This window comes from Pongo abelii, chromosome Y (assembly GCF_028885655.2).
Source record: "Pongo abelii isolate AG06213 chromosome Y, NHGRI_mPonAbe1-v2.0_pri, whole genome shotgun sequence".
NCBI lineage: Eukaryota > Metazoa > Chordata > Mammalia > Primates > Hominidae > Pongo > Pongo abelii.
In genome coordinates this window covers 1,428,345-1,451,452 of record NC_072009.2, presented here as the reverse complement: position 1 = coordinate 1,451,452, position 23,108 = coordinate 1,428,345, and the positions used below count along the sequence as shown (strand labels likewise).

At 51.7% G+C, this 23,108-nt stretch overlaps 1 protein-coding gene across 2 annotated transcripts; it reads right to left on the bottom strand.

Moving 5' to 3' along the window:
* Positions 1-285: 285 nt before the first annotated feature.
* Positions 286-11,119, bottom strand: LOC100457067 (A-kinase anchor protein 17A). 2 transcript variants are annotated; one of them, XM_054545396.2, is made up of 5 exons: positions 10,958-11,119; positions 8,503-9,283; positions 7,219-7,367; positions 3,419-3,659; positions 286-2,192 (listed from the first exon to the last, which is right to left on the bottom strand). In XM_054545396.2, the coding sequence occupies exons 2-5, from the start codon at positions 9,262-9,264 to the stop codon at positions 1,257-1,259; spliced, it is 2,088 nt and encodes a 695-aa protein (XP_054401371.1). In that variant the 5' UTR covers positions 9,265-9,283; positions 10,958-11,119; the 3' UTR covers positions 286-1,256. The 2 variants fall into 2 exon arrangements, with proteins under 2 accessions (XP_054401371.1, XP_063577540.1); XM_063721470.1 differs by lacking the exon at positions 10,958-11,119 and adding an exon at positions 9,957-10,274.
* Positions 11,120-23,108: the final 11,989 nt, after the last annotated feature.

The window sequence follows — 23,108 nt, the reverse complement described above, 5'->3', positions numbered from 1 at the left end:
TTTAAAAACAGCTCCTTGGCTTTAAAAAAGATTGGTTTTGGGAATTTGGCTAAGTTTATGTTCTCAGCAAACAAATTAGATGCCTCTTAAGACCCAGGATCCTCCTCTCAGAAGGTTACTACCGTACGGCCGCGGGAGAGCTGTGTGATGTATGATCGTTGAATCAGCAGTTCTAGGAAAAGCGAACAATTTCTACTGGTTTTGGTTTGACACACATTTGGCTAGCCTGAGCCGAATAATGCAGTCCAAGGAACATAAAAACACAAAAATCGTAAGCGTGAAAAATTTTAGTTCATTGGAAAAGGATTTTATTTCACCATAAAAATGCAAACTGGAATAAACACCATCTTTCCTAACGCAAACGTTACAGCTATTTTTAAGTATTTCTGAGCTTCACTTGGAGAAGCAAACGATTATAAAACTTAACAAGTTTGCAGCCTGAAATCTGTTTGAAACATTCCAAGTAAAAATAATTTACCAAAACAGCTTCTTAAAAAAACCACACACACTAACCTTTACTAGAAACCAAAGCTTTTAACCAATCTTTTTTATGCTTAATTCCTTGAAGTTGTAAAAAGTGAATGTTTTTGAAGTTAAGGAGCATCAGACCATTTTGTACCACTCCCCACATACCGACACCTTAGAAAGAACGGCCCGTTTGAGTTTTGATCTTAAAGGACTTGTACCTCCCTCACCCGTGACTCAATGTCAGCATGACGATTCGGCATCCCACCCAAACTGCATTTCCCGATCAGTTAAAATTACAAACGGGGGGGGGGGAATCACCAGGGCAACGCTTTTTCTTTTTAGTGCTGGTGTGACTCTGGTGGCCCACACCTTTGGATGAGTCTCCCCTGCCGCGTTACGTGCACCTCCTAGGCCGTGCACGTGGGGAGGTTGCCAAGCAGACACAGAAATCCCCGTGTGGGGGAATGCAGCAGCTCTGCCATCCTCACGACTGTCGGTCTGTGCAATTTTCCTGACTGAGAGAGGACTGGCCGCATTAAAGCTATCGGATCAAGTTTTAAAGGACTACGTGTTTGAAACTGAAGTGCCAAGTATGCTGTGGTGAGTGGAGAAAGATGGATCTCTAAAGCATGGTGTCTTCCTTCCTGCCAGCGGGCTCCTCGGACATTCGTGGCTGGAGAAGGGTCTTGGCTTTGCAGGGGTGGACGGAGAGCGGCCAAGGAGCGGCCAGGACGCTCGAGCAGGTCCTGGTCTTTCCCGGACAGGCCGTGGGGAGGCCGTGTCCGTCATTACCTGTTCCAGGTACTGCGGTGCCTGCTCGGGGACCGGGAGCGCGACCGCTCGCTTCGGCGGCGGTGGCGACTGTGCTTCCTGCTGGAGCTGCCTCTCCGCTCCCGGCTCCGCTCCCTCCGGTGCCTGTCTTTGCTGTGGGACCTCCGGGACCGGGTGTGGTCCGGGCTCGTGCTGCGCCGGCGGGGGCTGTCATCCTTGTAGGCGTGCTTCTTGTGGGGCCGCCGCTCCTTGCGTGGCCTCCCGTCCTCCCTGCTGCCGGCCTGCCTGGCCCGGCTCCTCTCCCGCGTGTGCCGGTCATCGAGACCGTCTCCAGTGGCCCGGCCCCGGCCCTTGCTGGGCTCCCGGTTGCACTTGTCCTGTTCCGACCGGGTGTCCTTTTTGGAGACATTCTGCTCGCAGGCAGGGATGCCCTTGGCCTGTTGGTTGTTGTCAGGAATGCACGAGAGGACGCCGCCCGGGCACCTCTTCTCTGGAGAGCCATCCTCGGGGGCCACACGACAGGAGCTCTGACCCTCCTTGCACGGGGCCTCCTCGGCCACGCTCCCGTTCACGCTTTTGGGGGCGCCGTCGGCCTCTGGGTGGGCCGGGGTCTCCTTGGGGGCACTGGAAGGGGGCTGGCCCCCGAGGGGGTGCAGCGTGGTGGCGCTCACACAGCCAGACGACACGGTCTGCAGGATGTCCAGGACGGGCTGCAGCAGGTCGGCGTGTGCCACGCCCAGCTCGTCGTGTGCGTGGCTGTCGTCCGGCTTCTTGCTCAGCAGGATGCTCAGCAGCCGCTCGCGCAGCTCCCGCTCTTTCCGCTGCAGGCCCAGCGCGCGCTCCTTCTCCTCCTCCACCCGCCGCAGCTCGGCCTCTTGCAGCCGCCGCCGCTCCTCCTGCTGCTGGAGCCTCAGCTTCTCCTCCTTCTGCTCCTGTTCCTGTAGCTTCACCGCCTGCAGGGAAGAGGAAAGTGCAGCTGAGCCCGACTCCTGAGCCTGGCCGGACACGTGGGAAAGGAGCTGGGAAGGTGTTTGGAGGCCCCATGGTCTGGGGATGCAGGATCAGCGGCCTGGCTGGACTCCAGCCCTGGGGTGGGGGGCGTCTCCTACGGCGAGCCAGGTCCAGCCCGTCCATCCCTGGGCTCCCGCGGCCACACCTGGGGCCATCATGCGTCTGAGTGAGAAGGACACCCCTTGGCAAAGCGACTCGGCGCAGCCCTGGGGCGGGCCTCTTGGGCAGAGCCGGGCCTTGCCGGGAGCCCCACCACGTTGCACACAGGCGCCTGCGGTTAGGTCACAAGCGGCCGCCAGCAACAGGGAGCTGAGATGACGCCGCAGACACATGCCGCCGCCGTAGCTGCGGGGCGAGCCTGGCCTAGCCTGGGTTAGTGTCTTCAATATTCACCATGAGGTAAGGACTGGGCTGCCACATGTCTCAGCCTCTTGTCATGCTCCTTCCCGGGGACTTATCACAACTGTAATCAGACAACAGGTTATGGGGTCGCCCCGCGTTGGACTCCAGGGGGACGCAGCCCTCCTGAGGACAAGGAGCGTGCCGGGGACGTCTGTCCTGGGAAGGTCTGTCTGTCTGTGGGCCCTGGCCCCGGGCTCATGGGAGTTACCAGTCGCGCCTGCAGGAGGAGCAAGGAGGCTCTTGGTGCTGAGGGGGTCGTCAGTACCGGCGCTGGTGAGACCTGTCAGGTTCACACTGCGGAGGAGGGACCCGGGCCCATGGCAGGCCCCCTCTGTGTGCTCAGCCCTCCCTCCAGCCCACCTTGCCCCTCTGCTCTGGGCCACTGGTGAGGTCACAGCCAGGCCAGCTGACCACACACAGAGGCACGGGCCAGAGAGAGCGGCCCCCTGCACTCTCTGCCACTGCCCCGACCCAAAGGAAACACACAGCCTCTGCCCCGGCCCCCGGGAGGCTGCCAGCCTGCTCGGGGAACCTGGATGCACCAGCTTTGCAAAAGGAAACTGTCACAGCTCTGAAATCATCGGGAACGACAGACAAGCGCCACACCCTCCCGGGCAGGAGCCGTCATCCTCGGCCTTAAAGCTGGTTTTGCGGGTACAGCTGCAGCCGGCGGGGAAACGGCGCCGTGACGCCGCCCGCATTTCAGGGGAGGGCACCGAGGGCAGCCCGGGCGCGGCTGGCGGCTGTAGAGGGAGCCCCCGGGTACCTTGGCTCTGCTGAGCAGCTCGGCGATGAGCCGGATGGACTGCAGGTTCCTCTGCGCCAGCAGCAGCTTGCGCTCCTCCAGCTTGATCTTCTCCTGCAGCTGCTTCTGCTCCTCCGCCTGCAGCTTCTCCAGCTTCTTCTGATTCCGGCGCAGCTCACGGTCCCTCTGCTTCTGTTCCCTCTTGCGAAGCTTCTCTTCTCTTTTCCTCTCTCGCTCCAGCTCTTCCAGCTCCTTCTGTTTCCTGTGTGGAACACACCGGGGGCTCGTCACGGCGCGCTGCAGCCAACACACCACACACCATACACCACACACCATACAAGTGGCTTTTCACACAAGGTGGAAAAGGCTACAGTCGAACGATTAAGCATTTAACTCTTTGTCCCAAAGTGGACCTCGGTTGACTCAAAGCAGCCCGAGAGGTGGAAGGAGTGAGCTGGGCGAGGACGTCCGCGACCTTCCAACACACCGGCCTGCTAAGTGTGAGCCAACCCGGAAACCACGAAGAAAACGACCACTGGACCGAACACATCAAAAGCCACACCCCCAGCCAGGGGAAAGACAGACGGACGGATGGGTGAAAGAGGAACCCCAGCAGGCCCGACGAGGCCCTGGGATGCACAGCGGCGTGGAGGAGGCCGGTTCTGCCCACCAGGAACTGCGCTGGGTGACTCCGTGTCGTGCAGGAATCCTGTGAGGGCACCACACGGCACTGGCACAGGGGGACCTCTCTCTAAACAAATCCAACCATAGCCACGCCACTCACCTCCTTGCACTTTTCCTGTGGAGAGGGGCGTCCAGGAAGTGAGGATGAATGTGGCCGGGGAGGGGCACGGTCCCCAGAGAGAGTCCACAAGACACAGTAGGGAGTTCCCTAGCTCACCCTCCCCTGCCCTGCAGCTCTCAAATGCATTTAAACCAACACCGGACATGGGAACAAGTCACAGCTGTTCCTATGGAACACAACACGGAGGCGGAGACTTCTGAAGCCTGGGTGGGTGCCGCCAACTGCCTGATGAGGCCACAAAGCCCGCCGGGATGACACAGACCCACGCAGACACCAAGGCGAGAGAAGACACGGGGATGAGGAGGAGCAGGCGGGGAGAAAAGGCATCCCGCTCTCTGCCACCCCAAGAAGGGGGCTGGGCCACGTGCCGACGCCCAGGCAGTGATCCACAGGGTCCTCAGGCAGGAAGGTCCTCAGGCAGTTTCATGTGCTGAAGGTTTAACCGCCCTGTGAGCTGTCACCGCCCCACGAGCTTGGAGGGCGGCTCAGGGAAGCCCAGCACATAGCACGCCCTTGGGCGGGACTCACACCGACGCCTCAAGGCTGGGCAGCTTTCAGAGGACAGCTCTCATCAAGCTCCAAGTTACACGTGAGGGCCGAACAAGCAAACACGCCTCATCTCCACCCACCAGAAAGAAACGCCGGAGGCTGCCCTGGGCCTCCCCTCATGCTCAGCCTCTGAGGAAGGACAGTGGGGGCAGCAGGGGCAAGTACGGCCCTGTGTGTGGAGCCCTCCCGGCCAGCTCCCCCAGACAACAGGCCTGCCCCTCCCCAGGGCTCTGGACACCCCGTCCTGCTCTCGAGAACCTCATGGCCCAGCCCCACTTCCTCCGATCCCTCTGTGGTCTGGCCAGGCAGACGGGATCCCTTCCCTGCAGAGACACACCCCACTTCTCCAACGTCCATCTCTCCTCAGGGAAAGATCAAGGGTGCAGCTTCTCCTCACCCCCAAGCTGCTTTCTGAAATGTTGCAGGGACACTCCTGCAACACTGAGAGGTCCGAGGCTCTGAATCCCACTCCACACTTCCAGAACACGGACAGGCACATTCATCTAGGCCTGGGCTGTGTCTGCACCCTAGAAGAGTCCCTATAACGTCCCAGGACTGTCTCCCACCCCAACTGTCCTGGTCGGCCTGACAGCGGCTGGCACAGGGGACCCTGACTCAAGCCCACATCCGAACCGCCCCTCCCAGGGGCCACCTCCCAGGATGGCGACGCAGCAGCATGTCCCTCCCTCCCAGGGCGTCTGCCTCTCTGTGCTTCCTGCCTTGGGTCCCGGGACTCCTGACGGCTGACATGGGCCCCCCGCAGCACATTCACAGCCACTCGCTTACACGCTGCGCCTGCCTCATCTAAGGAGCCCTCGGGGTTCAGATTCAGAGGCTGACAGCCCGACTCTCCCCTGGGGAGGCAACGGGGGCTATGTAAAGAACACCAGGGGCAGGATGGACCTGCTCCCAGTTCAGTGCCAGGACTCTCGTGCAAACATCACCAGCCACACACATCAACACACTGGCACCAGCGTCACATAAAGCAGTGAGAAACGGAAACAAAACGGACCAACTTGGTCCCACCAGAGGCTGTCCAGGAGACCCCCAGCCAAGTCCAACACGTCCCAGACTTGATATCGGCGACATGAAGCGCAACAGACGTGCAGGACGCACCAAAGTCGTCAGAGGACACGGCGGGAGGGACGGAAGAGGAGGACTCCGCCTTACTAGGAGGGCACAGCGGGAGGGATGGAGGAGGAAGAGGAGGAGGAGGAGGAGGATTCCACCTCACGGGATTCACAGAAAGTTGTTGGTTCCCTCCTGCAATGCTAAGAAGATAAAAGGGGCTACAAAGAGTGACCTGAGGTTGTCTCTGGTACCCCAACCACAGTGAACGACCCAGACAATTGCTTTAAAGGCCTCTTATGTGAAAGTGGGTTTTTGTCTATCATTGGTTTTTTTTTTTTAAATCTGGCCATCACCATCAACCCTCTACTTCATTTTGTAAATGTAGCCTCAACCTAAATGCAAACTTGCAAACGGCCAAGGCATTCTGCTTGTTTCAGCAGGATGTGTGAACAGCGTGTAGAGGGAGAAGAGGTGGCTCTGCAGGAAAGGCGCAGTCCTGGAAGCCGGCAGAGATCGTGTCAGACCACGACGTGTGACAGGAAAAAGAAGAGAAACGTGCATATTCTGCTGTGTCTCAAACAGCTACTCACGCAGGACCTCACATGCACAGCTGCACACCCACAGGCAGGCACACACACCCATACATGCACACACAAGTACACACACGGGTTCACAGGCACACACGCATGCACACACGTACATATGTGCTATGTGCACAGATACAGAGGCACACACACGTGGGCACACATGCGCACATACACACACAGGTACACACATAAGCTCAGACACGCATGCACACACAGGCACGTGCACACAGATGCAGAGGCGCACACACACGTGGGCACACATGTGTACATACGCACACACGCACACAGGTACACACATGAGCTCACAGGCACGCATGCATACACACGGGCACGTGTGCATAGATGCAGAGGCACACACACGGCACACATGCGTACATACGCACACCGGTACACACATGCACACGGGTACACACAAGCTCACAGGCACGCATGCACACACCCACAGGCACGTGTACACAGACGCAGAGGCACATACACATGGACACACATGCGTACATACACACAGGTACACACATGAGCTCACACACATGCACGCACACACACATGCACGCACACACAGGCACGTGTGCACAGATGCTCAGGCACACACTCTTCGGCACACATACATACATACAAAGTACACACACCAGTTCACAGGCACGCATGCCTGCAGGCACACATGCATCCATGCACACAGGCACACACACAAGCTCACAAGCATGCATGCACACACACACGCACAGGAATACATGCAGACACAAGCACACGGGTCTGCACACACTCCCAGGTGCCGGACACCAACACCGAGGGCCCGCTCCTGCAGAAGGTACCTTTCCTCCGCTCGCTGCCTCTCCTCCGCTTCCTTCTCTCTGCGCTTTTGTTCTTCTCTTTGCTGCTCCAGTTCCTGAAGCTTCTGCCTCTCCAGCTGACGCTTCTTAATTGAGGCATCACTCAGATGTTTGGTCGAATCAAAAGAAACCTTTAAAAGCAAAAACAGTGTCAGACGGCCTTCCCCCAAAGCCCCCCAGACACACGGCCAGGCACCCTCTCCCGGGCCGTAGGGCCGAGTGGACTCAGAGCCTGAGCGCCCGCTCACCACTCACGTCCGATGCAGACGCAGACAGTGGGGCCCAGAAGCCGAACCAATCCCTTCAAGTCACCATCAGTGGCTCAAGACTTACCTCATCCCACAGAGTTACGACTCAACGAGGAACACCAACTAGCCCTTGCCACTTACTGAACACAAGTGACACACCACCGCTGCAAGACACGGCTCCCCTTCCGCTACCCGACTCCACCATGCCCTGTGGCCACGATCACTGAGCAGGCCACCCCGGGGCCGCCTGCCCACACCCACGGGGCACATCTTAAGGCCACAAAACCCCCTCCAGGAGGCTGGCTCATTTGTCACTGTGAAGCCAACACAGGTCAAAACACATGAGGCTAGGCGGGGCGCGGTGGCTCACGCCTGTAATCCCAGCACTTTGGGAGGGCGAGGCAGGCAGTTCACGAGGTCAGGAGTTCGAGACCAGCCTGGCCAATACGGTGAAACCCTGTTTCTACTGCAAATACAAAAATTAGCCGGGCGTGATGGCACGCGCCTGTAGTCCCAGCTACTCGGGAGGCTGAGGCAGAAGAATCGCTCGAACCCAGGAGGCGCAGGATGCAGTGAGCAGACGTCGTGCCACTGCACTCCAGCCTGGGAAACAGATCGAGACTCTGTCTCAAAAAAAAAAAAAAAAAAAGCACATGAGGCTAAAGGGAACATTCAGCCCTGGTTTCAAGGCGCATTCTGGGAAGGCCAGGTTCTCTTGGTTCTGACACGGTTCAAATCCCTGTCAGAGTTCCTGAGGCTCCACCCCTCACCTACTATACGACCTGTGTCTCCTCCACATCTTCCTTAAGATACCAAATTTCCAAAACCACAGCACGGGACCCCTACTCAACCTCACACCTGTGCCTCTGAAATTGGACAGGCACAGGATTGTTGCTGTCATTTTACTTAGGGGAGGTCCCCACAGCCTCAGGGGTGTGGCTGGGAGCGTGCTGCCGACCCTACTGGAAGGAAGCCGCCAGAGGGAGGAAACGCGTGGGTCTGGGCGCCCAGGGCTCACCTTGATGTTGCAGGCCACGGCCTTGCCGTCCTCGCCCTTGTACATGAGTTTCATCCCGCGCAGGGCGCTCATGGCCTGGATGAAGCCCACGTACTCGCGGTACTGCACGTAGGCCTCGAAGTTCAAGTGCCCCCCGAAACTGAAGGTGTGGAAGTTGCGGCCCGTCATCTCCTCCCGGTAGGGGTCCAGCATGGGGATGTCCACGTTCCGGATCTCCCCGAACTTCTCAAACACCTTGACCAGGACGTCCTCGCTGGGCTTCTCGGAGCCCGACTCCTTCAGGGCGAACCACTTGCAGGGCAGCCCCTCCAGGTGGATGGTGTCCGGCCGCTCCCCCGGCAGGGTCTCGTTCATGTCCTTCGCGTCGCGGAAGAAGGAGTCCCAGTCGTGGCGGGTGGGGAAGTCGATCTTGAACTCGGCTGCGCGCACCTTCAGGATGTCGGAGAAGCCGCTGAGCTTGATGGTCTTGCCGTCCAGGCAGGCCAGGAAAGACTTGACCAGGCTCTTGTTCTCCACCTCCCCCTCGAAGCGGATGAAGTCCATGGTGCTCTTGGAAATACGCAGCGTGGAGAACTGGTGGTTCTGCACCATGCCCTTCAGCCTCTCCATCACCTCCCAGTTGGAGATGGACTTCCCCGGCTGCTTCAGCTGCGGGAGCGCCACGCTGATGGTCATCTTGGTGATGGGCTTCAGGTACAAGCCGTACGCGGGGCAGAGCTCCACGGCCTCAGACGTGTCGTGCACGATGGTAGCCGCTGCCATAGCCTCCGGGACCTTGGGCCTGAAACATAAGACGCAGACGGTCAGCACCAGCACCCCCCACCTCCCCCGCCAATGAGGAGGGGCCACGCCAGCCGGCACTTTCTGGACCCGGAGAAGAAGGGAAACAGCAGTGTCTCTCTGCTGTGTCAGAGACTGGTCTCCACTTTGTTAAAAGCCATCTCAACGGAGTTTTTTACTTTTTGAAATCATTAAGACTACACCAAAGGAGAAAAAGTCGAGCTGATAAAGAACAGGTTAGCGTCAAAGCCTCGGTCAGCACTGCCCGACACGCTACAGCAAGCAGCCAGCAGCTCCCAAGGCCTGCAGAATAGGAAGCTGAGCACGACCAGGCCCCTTACAGAGGTCAAGTAGGGACGGGGACGCTACAAACGTGGGGAAGCTACAAACGCCTATCTGCACGGGAACGGAAGGGGCCAGGGAGAGCACAGCTGCAGGCATCTGGAAAGGTTTTGTGGAGGAGGCGGCGGCCCTGTCCTTGCCCTGATAAAACAGGAAGTCTCGGGCTACAAAAACAATCCAGAACCATGAACCCTAGTAATCTCCACGAAGGCCAGACGTATCCCAGCTTTAACCCACTCAAAGCCAAAAAAAAGTACAAGGAACTTTCCACAAGTTAGGGGTCGGAGTCCCCCATCTGCGCCTTCTTCCTGCACCCACCTTCTGTAACCCACCTCTTCCCTGCTGAGTTGACGGGCAGCCACCTCCTGACGGCCAAGTCCAAGCAGAGGAAGCTTCACTCACAGAAACCCAAACATCTCAGGTGACCGCCTCTGGCCCGGCCGCCCACCACATCCACCTGGAGGCTTCCTGCCGGGCCCAGGAGAGGGCCTCCTCGCCCAAGCCCCAGGTGGGAGGTGCGAAAGAAGGGAGGGAGGGTGGAGAAGCTACCAGAAAAGGTCAGTGGGGCACCAGGGAGGGGCTCCAGCCTGGACGGAGACCAGTGAACTCCTCCCCCAGAACCCAGGCGGCCCCAGCAACTTCACCACCGAGGAACCCTCCCCACTGTGGCGTCCAGCGCCCTCCGACCACCCCGGTACACCTGGCTGCCCAATCCCCACTACGCAGCATTGCTCCTGGTACTGTCACCTACCGCAGCCCCCCAGCATAGCCTCAGGCTGCCGCTGGCACCCCTTGCAGGGCCCCACACACGCTCAGGCCCTTGGCCACTCGGTACCCCCAGCTCCTCAGTCCCCCTCCGCCTCCACCGCCCTCCTGGATGAGCCCCAATACCCCAACCTACACAGCACTGCCCCAGCCTCCGAAAACCCCGGACAGCCCCTTGCTTCCCACTATAGACCGAGGAGGGACCGCAGCGCCACGTCCCCTAGTCCCAGGCCTCCTAGTCTCCCGCGCATCCGATCCCCCGAGCTCCCAGCCCTCCGACACCGCTCCAGGCCTCAGCTCCTTCGGTGGAGTCCCAGGAGCCGCTCCAGCCCCCAGCCCTACTTCCGGGGACCCCCGGACCCCGACCGCAGACCTCCCCAGCCCCCGATTCCCCCGTACAGCCCCAGGCGCTCCCAGCCCCCCCAACCCCACGCCCCCCAACCCCAGCCCCGTCACCTCCGAGACCCCTAGGCCCCGCCTCCCAAGCCCCGGCCCCCCGGGCCCGGCCCGAGAAGCGAAGCGCTCGCCGCTTGCAGCCAGGCCCGGGCGGCACGGGGGCGGCACTCACCTGCGCGGGGCTCCGCCTGCGTCCCAGGCCGCCGCCGCCGCCGCCGCCGGCCCAAGCTCCCGCCGTCCCCCGACGATCCCTGGACAGGCGCGGCCTCACCGCCGGGCGCCGCCACCGTCCCCTGGAGGCGCCTCCGACGCCGCCACCGCCGTCGCCGCCCGCCCTCTATGACGCATTTCCACTTCCGGCGCGCGGGCTCGCGGAAGAGGCCGCGCGGCAGCACCCGGTTTCTCCTTCTTGCCCTGGCTCCGCCCCTGGGAGGCGGGACTTCCGGGAGCCCGGCCTTTTGCACTGCGCGTGCGCGAGTCCGCTCCACCGCCCCCCGCCCCCCACCCCACCCATGGTGCCACCTGCCTGCGGGTAACCAGGGGACGTACTTGGGCCAGGGTCTGCGGTCATAGCCCTTAAGCCAAACAGGATAGGGGCCGGTGTGGGGTGTAAATTCCAATTTCGAAGCAAATATATATATTAAAATTCTAAAATGTAATAGGATCCTATAACGGGATTCTATACTATACTTGCAAATTATGGGTAATACACTTGAATAATATAATTTATGTATAAATTGGATATCATACTCGATGACGTGATTATAGAATTACATATACATTGCTAGTTAACTATTAATTGAATTGTTAATTATTTTATTAATAATGCGTACTATTACATAATGTAATTATGAAATAATAAATTATAACTTATAATGGTATTACGAAATTGATGATTTATATTGTAATTATGAAGTAAATGATAATTTGTAATTATAAAATAATAATTTATAATGTATGAAATAAATGATAATTTATAATGTAATTTAAAAATTAATAATCTAATGTAATTATAAAATAAATGCTAATGTATAATATAATCATAAAGTAAATAATTTATAATTTAGTTATGAAATAATAAATGATAATCTATAGTGTAATTATGAGATAAATGACAATACATAATGTAATTCTGAAATGAATGATCATTTATAATGTAATTATGAAATAATGAATGACTATTTATAATGTAATTATAAAATAATAAATGAGGCCAAGTGCGGTGGCTCACGCCTGTAATCCCAGCACTTTGGGAGGCCAAGGCGGGCAGATCATAAGGTCTGGAGTTCAAGACCAGCCTGGGGCCGGGCGGGGTGGCTCATGCCTGTAATCCCAGCACTTTGGGAGGCCGAGATGTGCTAATGATGAGGTCAGGAGATCGAGACCATCCTGGATAACACGGTGAAACCCCGTCTTTACTAAAAATACACAAAAAAATTAGCCGGGCATGGTGGTGGGCACCTGTAGTCCCAGCTACTCGGGAGGCTGAGGCGGGAGAATGGTGTGAACCCGGGAGGTGGGGCTTGCAGTGAGCCAAGATCGTGCCACTGCACTCCAGCCTGGTTGACAGAGCGAGACTCCATGTCAAAAAAAAAAAAAAAAAAAAAAAAGACCAGCCTGGCCAGCATGGTGAAACCCTGTCTCTACTAAAAAGACAAAAAACTAGCTGGGCGTGGAGGTGGGTGCCTGTAGTCCCAGCTACTCAGGAGGCTGACGCAGGCCAGAGAATCACTTGAACCCAGGAGGCAGAGGTTGCAGTGAGCCGAGATGGCGCCACTGCACTCCAGCCTGGGCAACAGAGCGAGACTCTGTCTCCAATAAATAAATAAATAATGATAATTTATAATGCATTATTCATTTTTTATTTATTATAATTTATTGTTTATTAAGTATGCCAGGCTCTATGTGAGAACTACATGCTTCTGACATCCCAAATGTGTCACAAGTCCCCAAACTGGATATCTAGGGTCAGATAATCAGAACAGGAATCTTGCATTGCTCAACATCAGCTGTCAACAAAGGAGAAAGCCAACACACCAGGGGCCCGAGCGAGGCGGACCATTCGGTAAACCCAGGCAGGCTTCAGAGAGGCTGGGCTGTGTGAGGGGGTTGCTATGCCTTCCATGTTTCTGTCCTTCCAAAACTCAAGTTCAAACTGAGTTCCCACTGCAAGAGTATTAGAGGTGGCGCTTTTAGGAAGTGGTTAGGTCATGAGTGGGCTTTGTGCTCTTAGAAGACGGGCCCCAGAGAGCTCCCTCGCCCCTTCCACCATGTGAGGACACAGCCAGAAGGAACCATTGGTGAACCAGCAAGCGGGTCCTCACCAGACACGGAACCTCCCACCCACTGATCTTGGACTCTCAGCCTCCAGAACCATGAGACATAAAAGTCTGCGGTTTAGGCCGGGTGTGGTGGCTCATGCCTGTAATCCCAGCACTTTGGGAGGCCGAGGCGGGTGGATCACCTGTGGTCAGGAGTTTGAGACCAGCGTGGCCAACATGGTGAAACGCTGTCTTTACTAAAAATACAAAAATTAGCCAGGCATGGTGGCGGGCACCTGTAATCCCAGCTACTCGGGAGGCTGAGGCAGGAGAATCGCTTGAACCCGGGAGGCGGAGGTTGCAGTGAGCCGAGATCACGCCACTGCACTCCAGCCTGGATGACAAGAGGAAGACTCCATCTCAAAAGAAGGGGAGGGGAGGGGAAGGGAGGGGAAGGGAGGGGAGGGGAAGGGAGGGGAGGGGAAGGGAGGGGAGGGGAGGGGAAGGGAGGGGAAGGGAGGAAAGAAGGGAAGGGAAGGGGAGGGGAAGGGAGGAAAGAAGGGAAGGGAAGGGGAGGGGAAGGGAGGGGAGGGGAAGGGAGGGGAAGGGAGGGGAGAGGAGGGGAGGGGAAGGGAGGGGAGGGGAGGAGGGGACGGGAGGAAAGAAGGAAAGGGCAGGGGAGGGGAAGGGAAGGGAGGAGAGGAGAGGGGAAGGGAGGGGAGGGGAGGGGAGGGGAGGGGAAGGGAGGGGAAGGGAGGGGAGGGGAGGAGGGGACGGGAGGAAAGAAGGGAAGGGAAGGGAAGGGGAGGGGAAGGGAGGGGAGGGGAAGGGAGGGGAAGGGAGGGGAGGGGAGGAGGGGACGGGAGGAAAGAAGGAAAGGGCAGGGGAGGGGAGGGGAAGGGAGGAGAGGAGAGGGGAAGGGAGGGGAGGAGAGGGGAGGGGAGGGGAGGGGAAGGGAGAGGAGGGGAAGGGAGGGGAGGGGAAGGAAGAAGGGGGCTTGTGGGTATTTGGGGGGTGTTTGCATTGTGTGAGACATGATGTCCATAAAGGCTAATATTAATATGATTATGAGTCCCTACTTGCCCAAGGAGAAAACAAACACACCAGGGTCCCCAGGACGGGGACCACTCTGTGAACCCAAGCAGGCTTCTCAGTGAGACACACCCCTTTGCTGCCTGCATGTACATTCTCCTTCTTCTTAGGGACACGAAAGCGTTTGGGGTTCTCTTTAAAGTTCTTCTCGCAGCTGCTGCTTTACATACCATTGGTGTGTGTTTCCCCGGGGGAGCTGTTAAATTCGGAAACCACTTTGCCACTCAGCTAGTTCCCTGAAGGTATTTACAAAGCAAATTCAGAAGAAGATATTCAGTCCTTCAGAATCAGCAAGCACCAAAGGATGGTTATAATAATCTGGAAAATCTTTAAGGAAAATGCTTGGCCTCCTAAAGCATTTTGGAGCGAAACATCCCTCTCCTGAATGTACCCCAGAAATAAAAAAACAAAGTTCTCGGATATCTGCAGCCATAATTCTTTGTCATAGGGAGGTAACCATGAGTCTTTGTTGTGTACCCAGTCTGTATCATTTCCATGAATTGAGCATGAAAGGCAAATAAAAAGACTCTGAGATATCAGTCTCATGATGCTACGGCAAAGGTGCCGGAACTTTCCAGATGCAATAAGCTCTCTAGTCAACAGACTTCAAGATAATCAAACAGGAGAGTATTCTAGGTGGGCCCGACCTCATCAGGTGAGAACTTTAAAAGAAGGTCTGGGGCTGGGCACGGTGGCTCATGCCTGTAATCCCAGCACTTGGGGAGGCTGAGGCAGGTGGATCACGAGGTCAGGAGTTCGAGACCAGCCTGGCCAAGATGGTGAAACCCCGTCTCTGTTAAAAATATAAAAAATTAGCTGGGCATGGTGGCACACGCCTATAATCCCAGCTACTCCGGAGGCTGAGGCAGAGAATTGCTTAAACCTGGAGGGGCGGAGCTTGCAGTGAGCCGAGATCGTGCCACTGCACTCTAGCCTGGGCGACAGAGCGAGACTCTGTCTCAAAAAAAATAAATACATAAAAAAAAATAAGAAAGGCTGGACGCGGTGGCTCATGCCTGTAATCCCAGCACTTGGGGAGGCTGAGGCAGGTGGATCACGAGGTCAGGAGTTCGAGACCAGCCTGGCAAACATAATGAAACCCCGTCTCTACTAAAAATACATTAACCTGGAGGGGCGGAGCTTGTAGTGAGCCGAGATCCTGCCACTGCACTCCAGCCTGGGCGACAGAGCGAGACTCTGTCTCAAAATAAATAAATAAATAAATAAACAGGCTCAAGCCTGTAATCCCAACACTTGGGGAGGCCGAGGCAGGTGGATCATCTGAGGTCAGGAGTTCGAGACCAGCCTGGCCAACATCGTGAAACCCCGTTTCTACTAAAAATATGAAAATTAGCCGGGCGTGGTGGCATGCACCTGTAATCCCAGTTACTCGGGAGGCTGAGGCGGGAGAATCGCTTGAACCTGAGAGGCTGAGGTTGCAGTGAGCCGAGATCACGCCACTGCACTCCAGTCTGGCAACAGGGCAAGACTCCCTCTCAAAAACAAACAAACAAACAAAAACAAACAAAAAACAAAAAACACAACAACAAAAACAAAAAAGCAAACAAAAATAAAAAAAAACAAGAAGAGTCCACAGCACATTCCTCAGACATTCAGCCTCATTGCCTCTGCTCTAGCTCTTCCAAAAGCATCTAGAAGATCCGGAAGCACCTAGAAGATCCGTGTGCATCATCCTGCTTGTCTATTCTTGGGTGACTTGATGCCTCTTAAGGAGCTGATTTCTGTGAAGTCCTCTTGGACTCTCTGCATCTCTTCACCTAAAAATGGAGAAAAAAGGTTTTCAGCTGTTTTGGGTTGACCTGGACGAATGTGAGGAATTTCTGCATGATGCTTCTGAGGTGGGCTGTTTCCCTGAAAAAATCTATTTTTTTTTTTTTTTTTGAGATGGAGTCTCGCTATGTTGCCCAGGCTAGAGTGCAGAGGTGCAATCTCGGCTCACTGCAACCTCTGCCTCCTGGGTTCAAGCAATTCTCCTGCCTCAAGTCCCCAAGTAGCTGTGATTACAGGCACGCCACCATGCCTGGCTAATTACTTTTTTTTTTTTTTTTTTTTTGAGACGGAGTCTTGCTCTGTCACTCAGGCTGAAGTGCAGTGGCGCGATCTCGGCTCGCTGCAAGCTCCGCCTCCCGGGTTCACGCCATTCTCCTGCCTCAGCCTCCCGAGTAGCTGGGACTACAGGCGCCCGCCACCATGTCCAGCTAATTATTTCGTATTTTTAGTAGAGACGGGGTTTCACCGTGTCAGCCAGGATGGTCTCGATCTCCCGACCTCGTGACCCACCCGCCTTGGCTTCTCAAAGTGCTGGGATTACAGGCATGAGCTACCACGCCCGGCCCATGCCTGGCTAATTTTTGTATTTTTGGTAGAGATGGGGTTTCACCATGTTGGCCGGGCTGGTCTTGAACTCCTGACCTCAAGTGATCCACCTGCCTTGGCCCCCCAATAGCTAGGATTACAGGCGTGAGCCATGGCACTCGCCCTGAAAAATCTGTTTCTTTCTTTACTTTACTTTTCTTTTTTTTTCTTTTTTTTAAATAAAGATGGGGTCTTGCTATGTTGCCCAGGCTGGTCTGAAACTCCTAGGCTCAAGCGATCCTTCCACTTTGATCTCCCCAAGTGCTGGGACGGCAGGCATGGAGCCACCGTGCCTAGCCTGCAAAGTCTGTTTCTGACTCTGTCCACCTGTTCAGAAGTATGCAATAGAAATGGCCCTTTTTGCCATTGAAAGTAATTAATTGGCATTACTTTCAATGGCAAAACCCACAATTACTTTTGCATGGACCCACAGAAACAGGAGAGCAGGTGCAATAAGCCTTTTCCTTCATGGTTTAACTGCTTGCTTCTGACTCTGCCCTTTGAAAGGAGAAATTCAGTGGTGGTTAGTGTACAACACACTGGACACTGACGAACTCACAGACAACCACATACACCTCTCTGTCTGCACCTTCCATCTGTAATACCTTGCCAAGATGGGGTACCCAGGCCTGTACCCCCAGTGCTGTCAGAGGCTGAGGCCAGAGGATCACCTCATCCCAGGAGATCAAGACCAGCCTGGGCAACCTAGCAAGACCCCATCTCTGCAAACATAAAAAATTAGCCTAGTATGCTGGTGCATGCCTGTAATCCCAGCTACTTGGGAGGCTGATTTAGAAGGATTGCTTCAGCCCAGGAATTCAGCACCAGCCTGGGCAACACAGCAAGACTCCATCTCTACAAAAAAAAAAAAAAAAAAAATACAAAAAGTTAGCCAGGTGTGGTTGCATGTGCCTGTAGTCTCAGCTACTTGGGAGGCTGAGGTGGGAGGACAACTTCAGCCCGGAAGGTCGAGGCTGCAATGAGTTATGATCACACCACTGCCCTCCAACCCGGGCAACAGAGCGAGACTTTTCTCAAAACAATAATGAAAATAATCATAATAACCACAATAATAATCATGCATTTTCTTCCAGAGACTTATAGAGGGGACGCTGGTACACTTCAAAAGAAAATTCCAGCTGGGCACAGTGGCTCATGCCTGTAATCCCAGCACTTTGGGAGGCCGAGGCGGGCGGATCATGAGGTCAGGAGATCGAGACCATCCTAGCCAACACTGTGAAATCCCGTCTCTAATAAAATACAAAAAACTTAGCTGGGCATGGTGGCATGTGCCTGTAGTCCCAGCTGCTCAGGAGGCTGAGGCAGAGGAATCATCTGAATACGGGAGGTGGAGGTTGCAGTGAGCCTAAATCACGCCGTGCACTCCAGCCTGGCGACAGAGCAAGACTCCATCTCACAAAAAAAAAAAGAGAGAGAAAGAAAAGGAAAGAGAGAAAGAAAGAGAGAGAGAGAGAGAGAAAGAAAGAACGGAGGGAGGAAGGAAAGAAAGAAAGAAAGAAAGAAAGAAAGAAAGAAAGAAAGAAAGAAAGAAAGAAAGAAAGAAAGAAAGAAAGAAAGAGAAAGAAAGAAAGAAAGAAAGAAAGAAAGAAAGAAAGAAAGAAAGAAAGAAAGAAAGAAAGAAAAGGAAGGAAGGAAGAAAGAAAGGAGAAAGAAAGAAAGAAAATTCCAGTCCTCATCTTGCTAAATGTTGGAAGAAAGATGGAGATTTAAGGAATACTGTCCAGAAGTCCCAGAGGAGATTTTAAGGTGTGGGACACTGACCCATTTGCCAAAAGAAACAGCAAACCATGCTGAAAATGCAGACTCTGTCTTTGAACCAGAGGAGGGCACTCAGTAAACAAACATTCCACTCCGGGAAGCGGGGTAATTCTCTCCACCATCGCGTGAGATGCCGTGCGGGCCAGAGGAAATGACAGATAAAAACAGACTTTTAACTCAGCACAACACAACCACAGGCTCTACCTGGACGCTATGAGCTCATGTATGACTCAGAGACTCATCTAGACCCACGGCCATTCCATCCTTCTACAGCAAAGCACTTTCAGCCCTGCCCCGAGAGCCCAGCCTCCCTTCAACTTCCTTCCACAAGCTCTTATCCACCCCCCGCTTAATATCCCTTCTCTGTCCTCCTCAGCAGACCACACCCTAGTCATTTTTTTTAATATCAGCGTTTTGTATTTTTCTACAAAGTGCTTATCATCAGCTGAAGCCATTTGTGCTTTGCTTTTCTGCAGTGAAGATTTCAGCATGCCCTTGGCCCGGTACAGTGTCTCACGCCTGTAATCCCAGCACTTTGGGAGGCCGAGGGGGGAAGATTATTGAGGCTGGAAGTTCAAGGCCAGCCTGGGCAACATGGTGAGACCCCCGTCTGTACAAAAGAAGAAAAAGAAAAAAATTAGCTGGGCGTGGTGGGACGCATCTGTAGTCTCAGCTACTCAGAAGGCTGAGGCATGAGGATCACTTGAGCCCAGGAGTTCCAGCCTGCAGTGAACTACGATTTTGCCACTGCACTCCAGCATGGGCAACAGAGTTGGACTCTGTCTCAAAAAGAAAAAAAAAAAAGAATTGTAACCATTTCCAAACAGACGTCTACCTCTTTTCTTGGAAGGATTGCTGGAGCTCAGGAATTCAGGACCAGCCTGGGCAATATAGCAAGACTCCATCTCTACAAAATAAATAAATAAATAAATAAATAAATAAATAAATAAATAAATGAAATACAAAAAGTTAGCCAGGTGTGGTCATCTTAAGCAGGCTTTGGCCCCAGAAGGGTCTAACAATGTAATTTATCAGTCAAGAAAAGAGATGCATAAAACAGAGACTCTACCTCAAAATCTATCAATCAATCAATTAATTAAATTAAATAATGTCAGCCAAGAAAAAATATATGAGAGACCCTGCCTCAAAAATCAATCAATTAATAACAGCCAAGAAAAGAGATGCCTAAGACAACAGTGAGACTGTGCCTCAAAATCAATTAATTAAAGTAAATAATATCAGCCAAGAAAAGAGATGTGAAAACAGAGACCCTATCTCAGAATCAATCAATCAATTTATTAAAGTAAATAATATCAGCCAAGAAAAGAGACGTGAAAACAGAGACCCTACCTCAAAATCAATCAATTCATTAAAGTAAATAATATCAGCCAAGAAAAAATATGTAAGAGAGACCCTGCCTCAAAATCAATCAATTAATTAATAACAGCCAAGAAAAGAGATGCCTAAGACAAGAGCCAGACTGTGGCTCAAAATCAATTAATTAAAGTAAATAATATCATCCAAGAAAAGAGATGCGAAAACAGAGACCCTACCTCAAAATCAATCAATCAATTCATTAAATAATAATATCAGACAAGAAAAGAGATGTCTAAGAGGTGGGCATCTTGGGACATGCAGTATCAGTTTCAACCTCCAGGAGGGACTGGAGAGTAAAGCTCAGTGGCAGAGACAGAAGGTGGTGGTGGCCCCGGTAAAAACCAGACACTGAGGATCTGAGCAGCTTCCCTGGTGGGCTGACTTGACGTCTGTCATCTCACATTGATGCTAAGAGGAGGGAACAGCACCAATGAGTCCTTGGGGAGAGGACTGTGGAAGCTGTGGGTCTCAGCTCCTCCTTGACTCTCTCTTATACATCTCTTTGCTTGGCTGATGTTACTTAATTAAATTAATTAATTGATTTTCAGGCAGGGTCTCATTCTGTCTTAGGCATCTCTTTTCTTGGCTGATATTATTTAACTTAATAATCGATTGACTGATTGATTTTGAGGTAGGGTCTCTGTTTTATGCATCTCTTTCCTTGACTGATATTATTTATTTAATTGATTAATCGGTTGGTTTCGAGCAGGGTCTCACTCTCTTATACATCTCTTTTCTTGCCTGATATTATTTAATTTAATTAATTGATTGATTTTGAGGTAGGGTCTCTGTTTTATGCATCTCTTTCCTTGACTGATATGATTTATTTAATTGATTAATCGGTTGGTTTCCAGCAGGGTTTCACTCTCTTATACATCTCTTTTCTTGCCTGATATTATTTAATTTAATTAATTGATTGATTGATTTTGAGGTAGGGTCTCTGTTTTACGCATCTCTTTTCTTGGCTGATGTTATTTACTTTAATTAATTGATTTTGAGGCACAGTCTGTCTCTGTCTTAGGCATCTCTTTTCTTGGCTGATATTATTTAACTTAATTGATTGACTGATTGATTTTGAGGTAGGGTCTCTGTTTTATGCATCTCTTTCCTTGACTGATATTATTTATTTAATTGATTAATCGGTTGGTTTCAAGCAGGGTCTCACTCTCTTATACATCTCTTTTCTTGCCTGATATTATTTAATTTAATTAATTGATTGATTTTGAGGTAGGGTCTCTGTTTTATGCATCTCTTTCCTTGACTGACATGATTTATTTAATTGATTAATCGGTTGGTTTCCAGCAGGGTTTCACTCTCTTATACATCTCTTTTCTTGCCTGACATTATTTAATTTAATGAAATGATTGACTGATTTTGAGGTAGGGTCTCTGTTTTACGCATCTCTTTTCTTGGCTGATATTATTTACTTTAATTAATTGATTTTGAGGCACAGTCTGTCTCTGTCTTAGGCATCTCTTTTCTTGGCTGATATTATTTAACTTAATTGACTGACTGATTGATTTTGAGGTAGGGTCTCTGTTTTATGCATCTCTTTCCTTGACTGATATTATTTATTTAATTGATTAATCGGTTGGTTTCGAGCAGGGTCTCACTCTCTTATACATCTCTTTTCTTGCCTGATATTATTTAATTTAATTAATTGATTGATTTTGAGGTAGGGTCTCTGTTTTATGCATCTCTTTCCTTGACTGATATGATTTATTTAATTGATTAATCGGTTGGTTTCCAGCAGGGTTTCACTCTCTTATACATCTCTTTTCTTGCCTGATATTATTTAATTTAATTAATTGATTGATTGATTCTGAGGTAGGGTCTCTGTTTTATGCATCTCTTTTCTTGGCTGATATTGTTTACTTTAATTAATTGATTGATTTTGAGGCACAGTCTGTCTCTGTCTTAGGCATCTCTTTTCTTGGCTGATATTATTTAACTTAATTGATTGATTGATTGATTTTGAGGTAGGGTCTCTGTTTATGCATCTCTTTCCTTGACTGATATTATTTATTTAACTGATTAATCGGTTGGTTTCGAGCAGGGTCTCACTCTCTTATACATCTCTTTTCTTGCCAGATATTATTTAATTTAATGAATTGATTGATTGATTTTGAGGTAGGGTCTCTGTTTTACGCATCTCTTTTCTTGGCTGATATTATTTACTTTAATTGATTGATTTTGAGGCACAGTCTGTCTCTGTCTTAGGCATCTCTTTTCTTGGCTGATATTAATTAATTGATTGATTGATTTTGAGGCAGGGTCTCTCTTACATATTTTTTCTTGGCTAATATTATTTAATTAATTGATTGATTTTGAGGTAGAGTCTGTTTTATGCATCTCTTTTCTTGGCTGATATTATTTACTTTAATTGATTGATTGATTTTAAGATAGAGTCTGTTTTATGCATCTCTTTTCTTGGCTGATATTATTTAACTCAATTAATTGCTTGATTGTGAGCCAAGGTCTCACTCTGTCTTAGGCATCCCTTTTCTTGGCTGATATTGATTGATTGATTGATTTTGAGCAGAGTCTCACTCTGTCTTAGGCATCTTTTTTCTCGGCTGACATTATTTAATATAATTAATTGATTTTCAGGTGGGGTCTCATACTTCACTTTCCTTAGCTAATATTATTAAATTAAATTAATTAATTGACTTTAAGGTAGGGTCTCTGTTTTATGCATCTCTTTTCTTCCCGATATTATTTAATTAATTAATTGATTGATTGATTTTTGAGTCAGAGTCTCACTCTGTTACCCAGGCTGGAGTGCAGTGACGCAATTACAGCTCACTACAGCCTCAACCTCTGGGGCTCAAGCAGTTTTCCCAACTTGGCCTCCTGAGTAGCTGGGATGACAGATGTGCACCACTAACCCTGGCTAATTTTTTATTCTTTGTAGAAATGAGGTCTCGCTCTGTTGGCCAGGCTGGTCTCAAACTCCTGGGCTCAAGCGGTCCTCCCACCTCGACCTTCCAACGTGTTGGGATTACAGGTGTGAGCCACTGCGCCCAGCTTGGCTGTTTTAATTTGTATCTATTCAGTATAATAAGACTTTATTCACAAACACAGAGTTTTTCTGAGTTCTTGTGAGTCATTCTAGGAAATTATTCACCCTGAAGGTGGTCACTGGGACCCTACAAGTTTTAGCCACCTGTTCTGAAGAGAGGATGCTTCCCTGGACCCCTGAATTTGAATTTGCGGCTGATGACCAAAGTAAAGGGAATTGGTGGGGACCGCAGAAATATAGGATCATGTGTTTAATGGGTGCTTGAATGCCCTGGGGCTGCCCTAACAATTTGCCTAAAACTCAAGGGTTTAAAACAACAGATGTGATTTAGCTCATGGTTCTGGAGTCCAGAAGTCTGAGGTTAAGGTGTGGGCAGGATTGTGCTCGCTCTGGAAGATCCAGGGAAGGATCTTTCC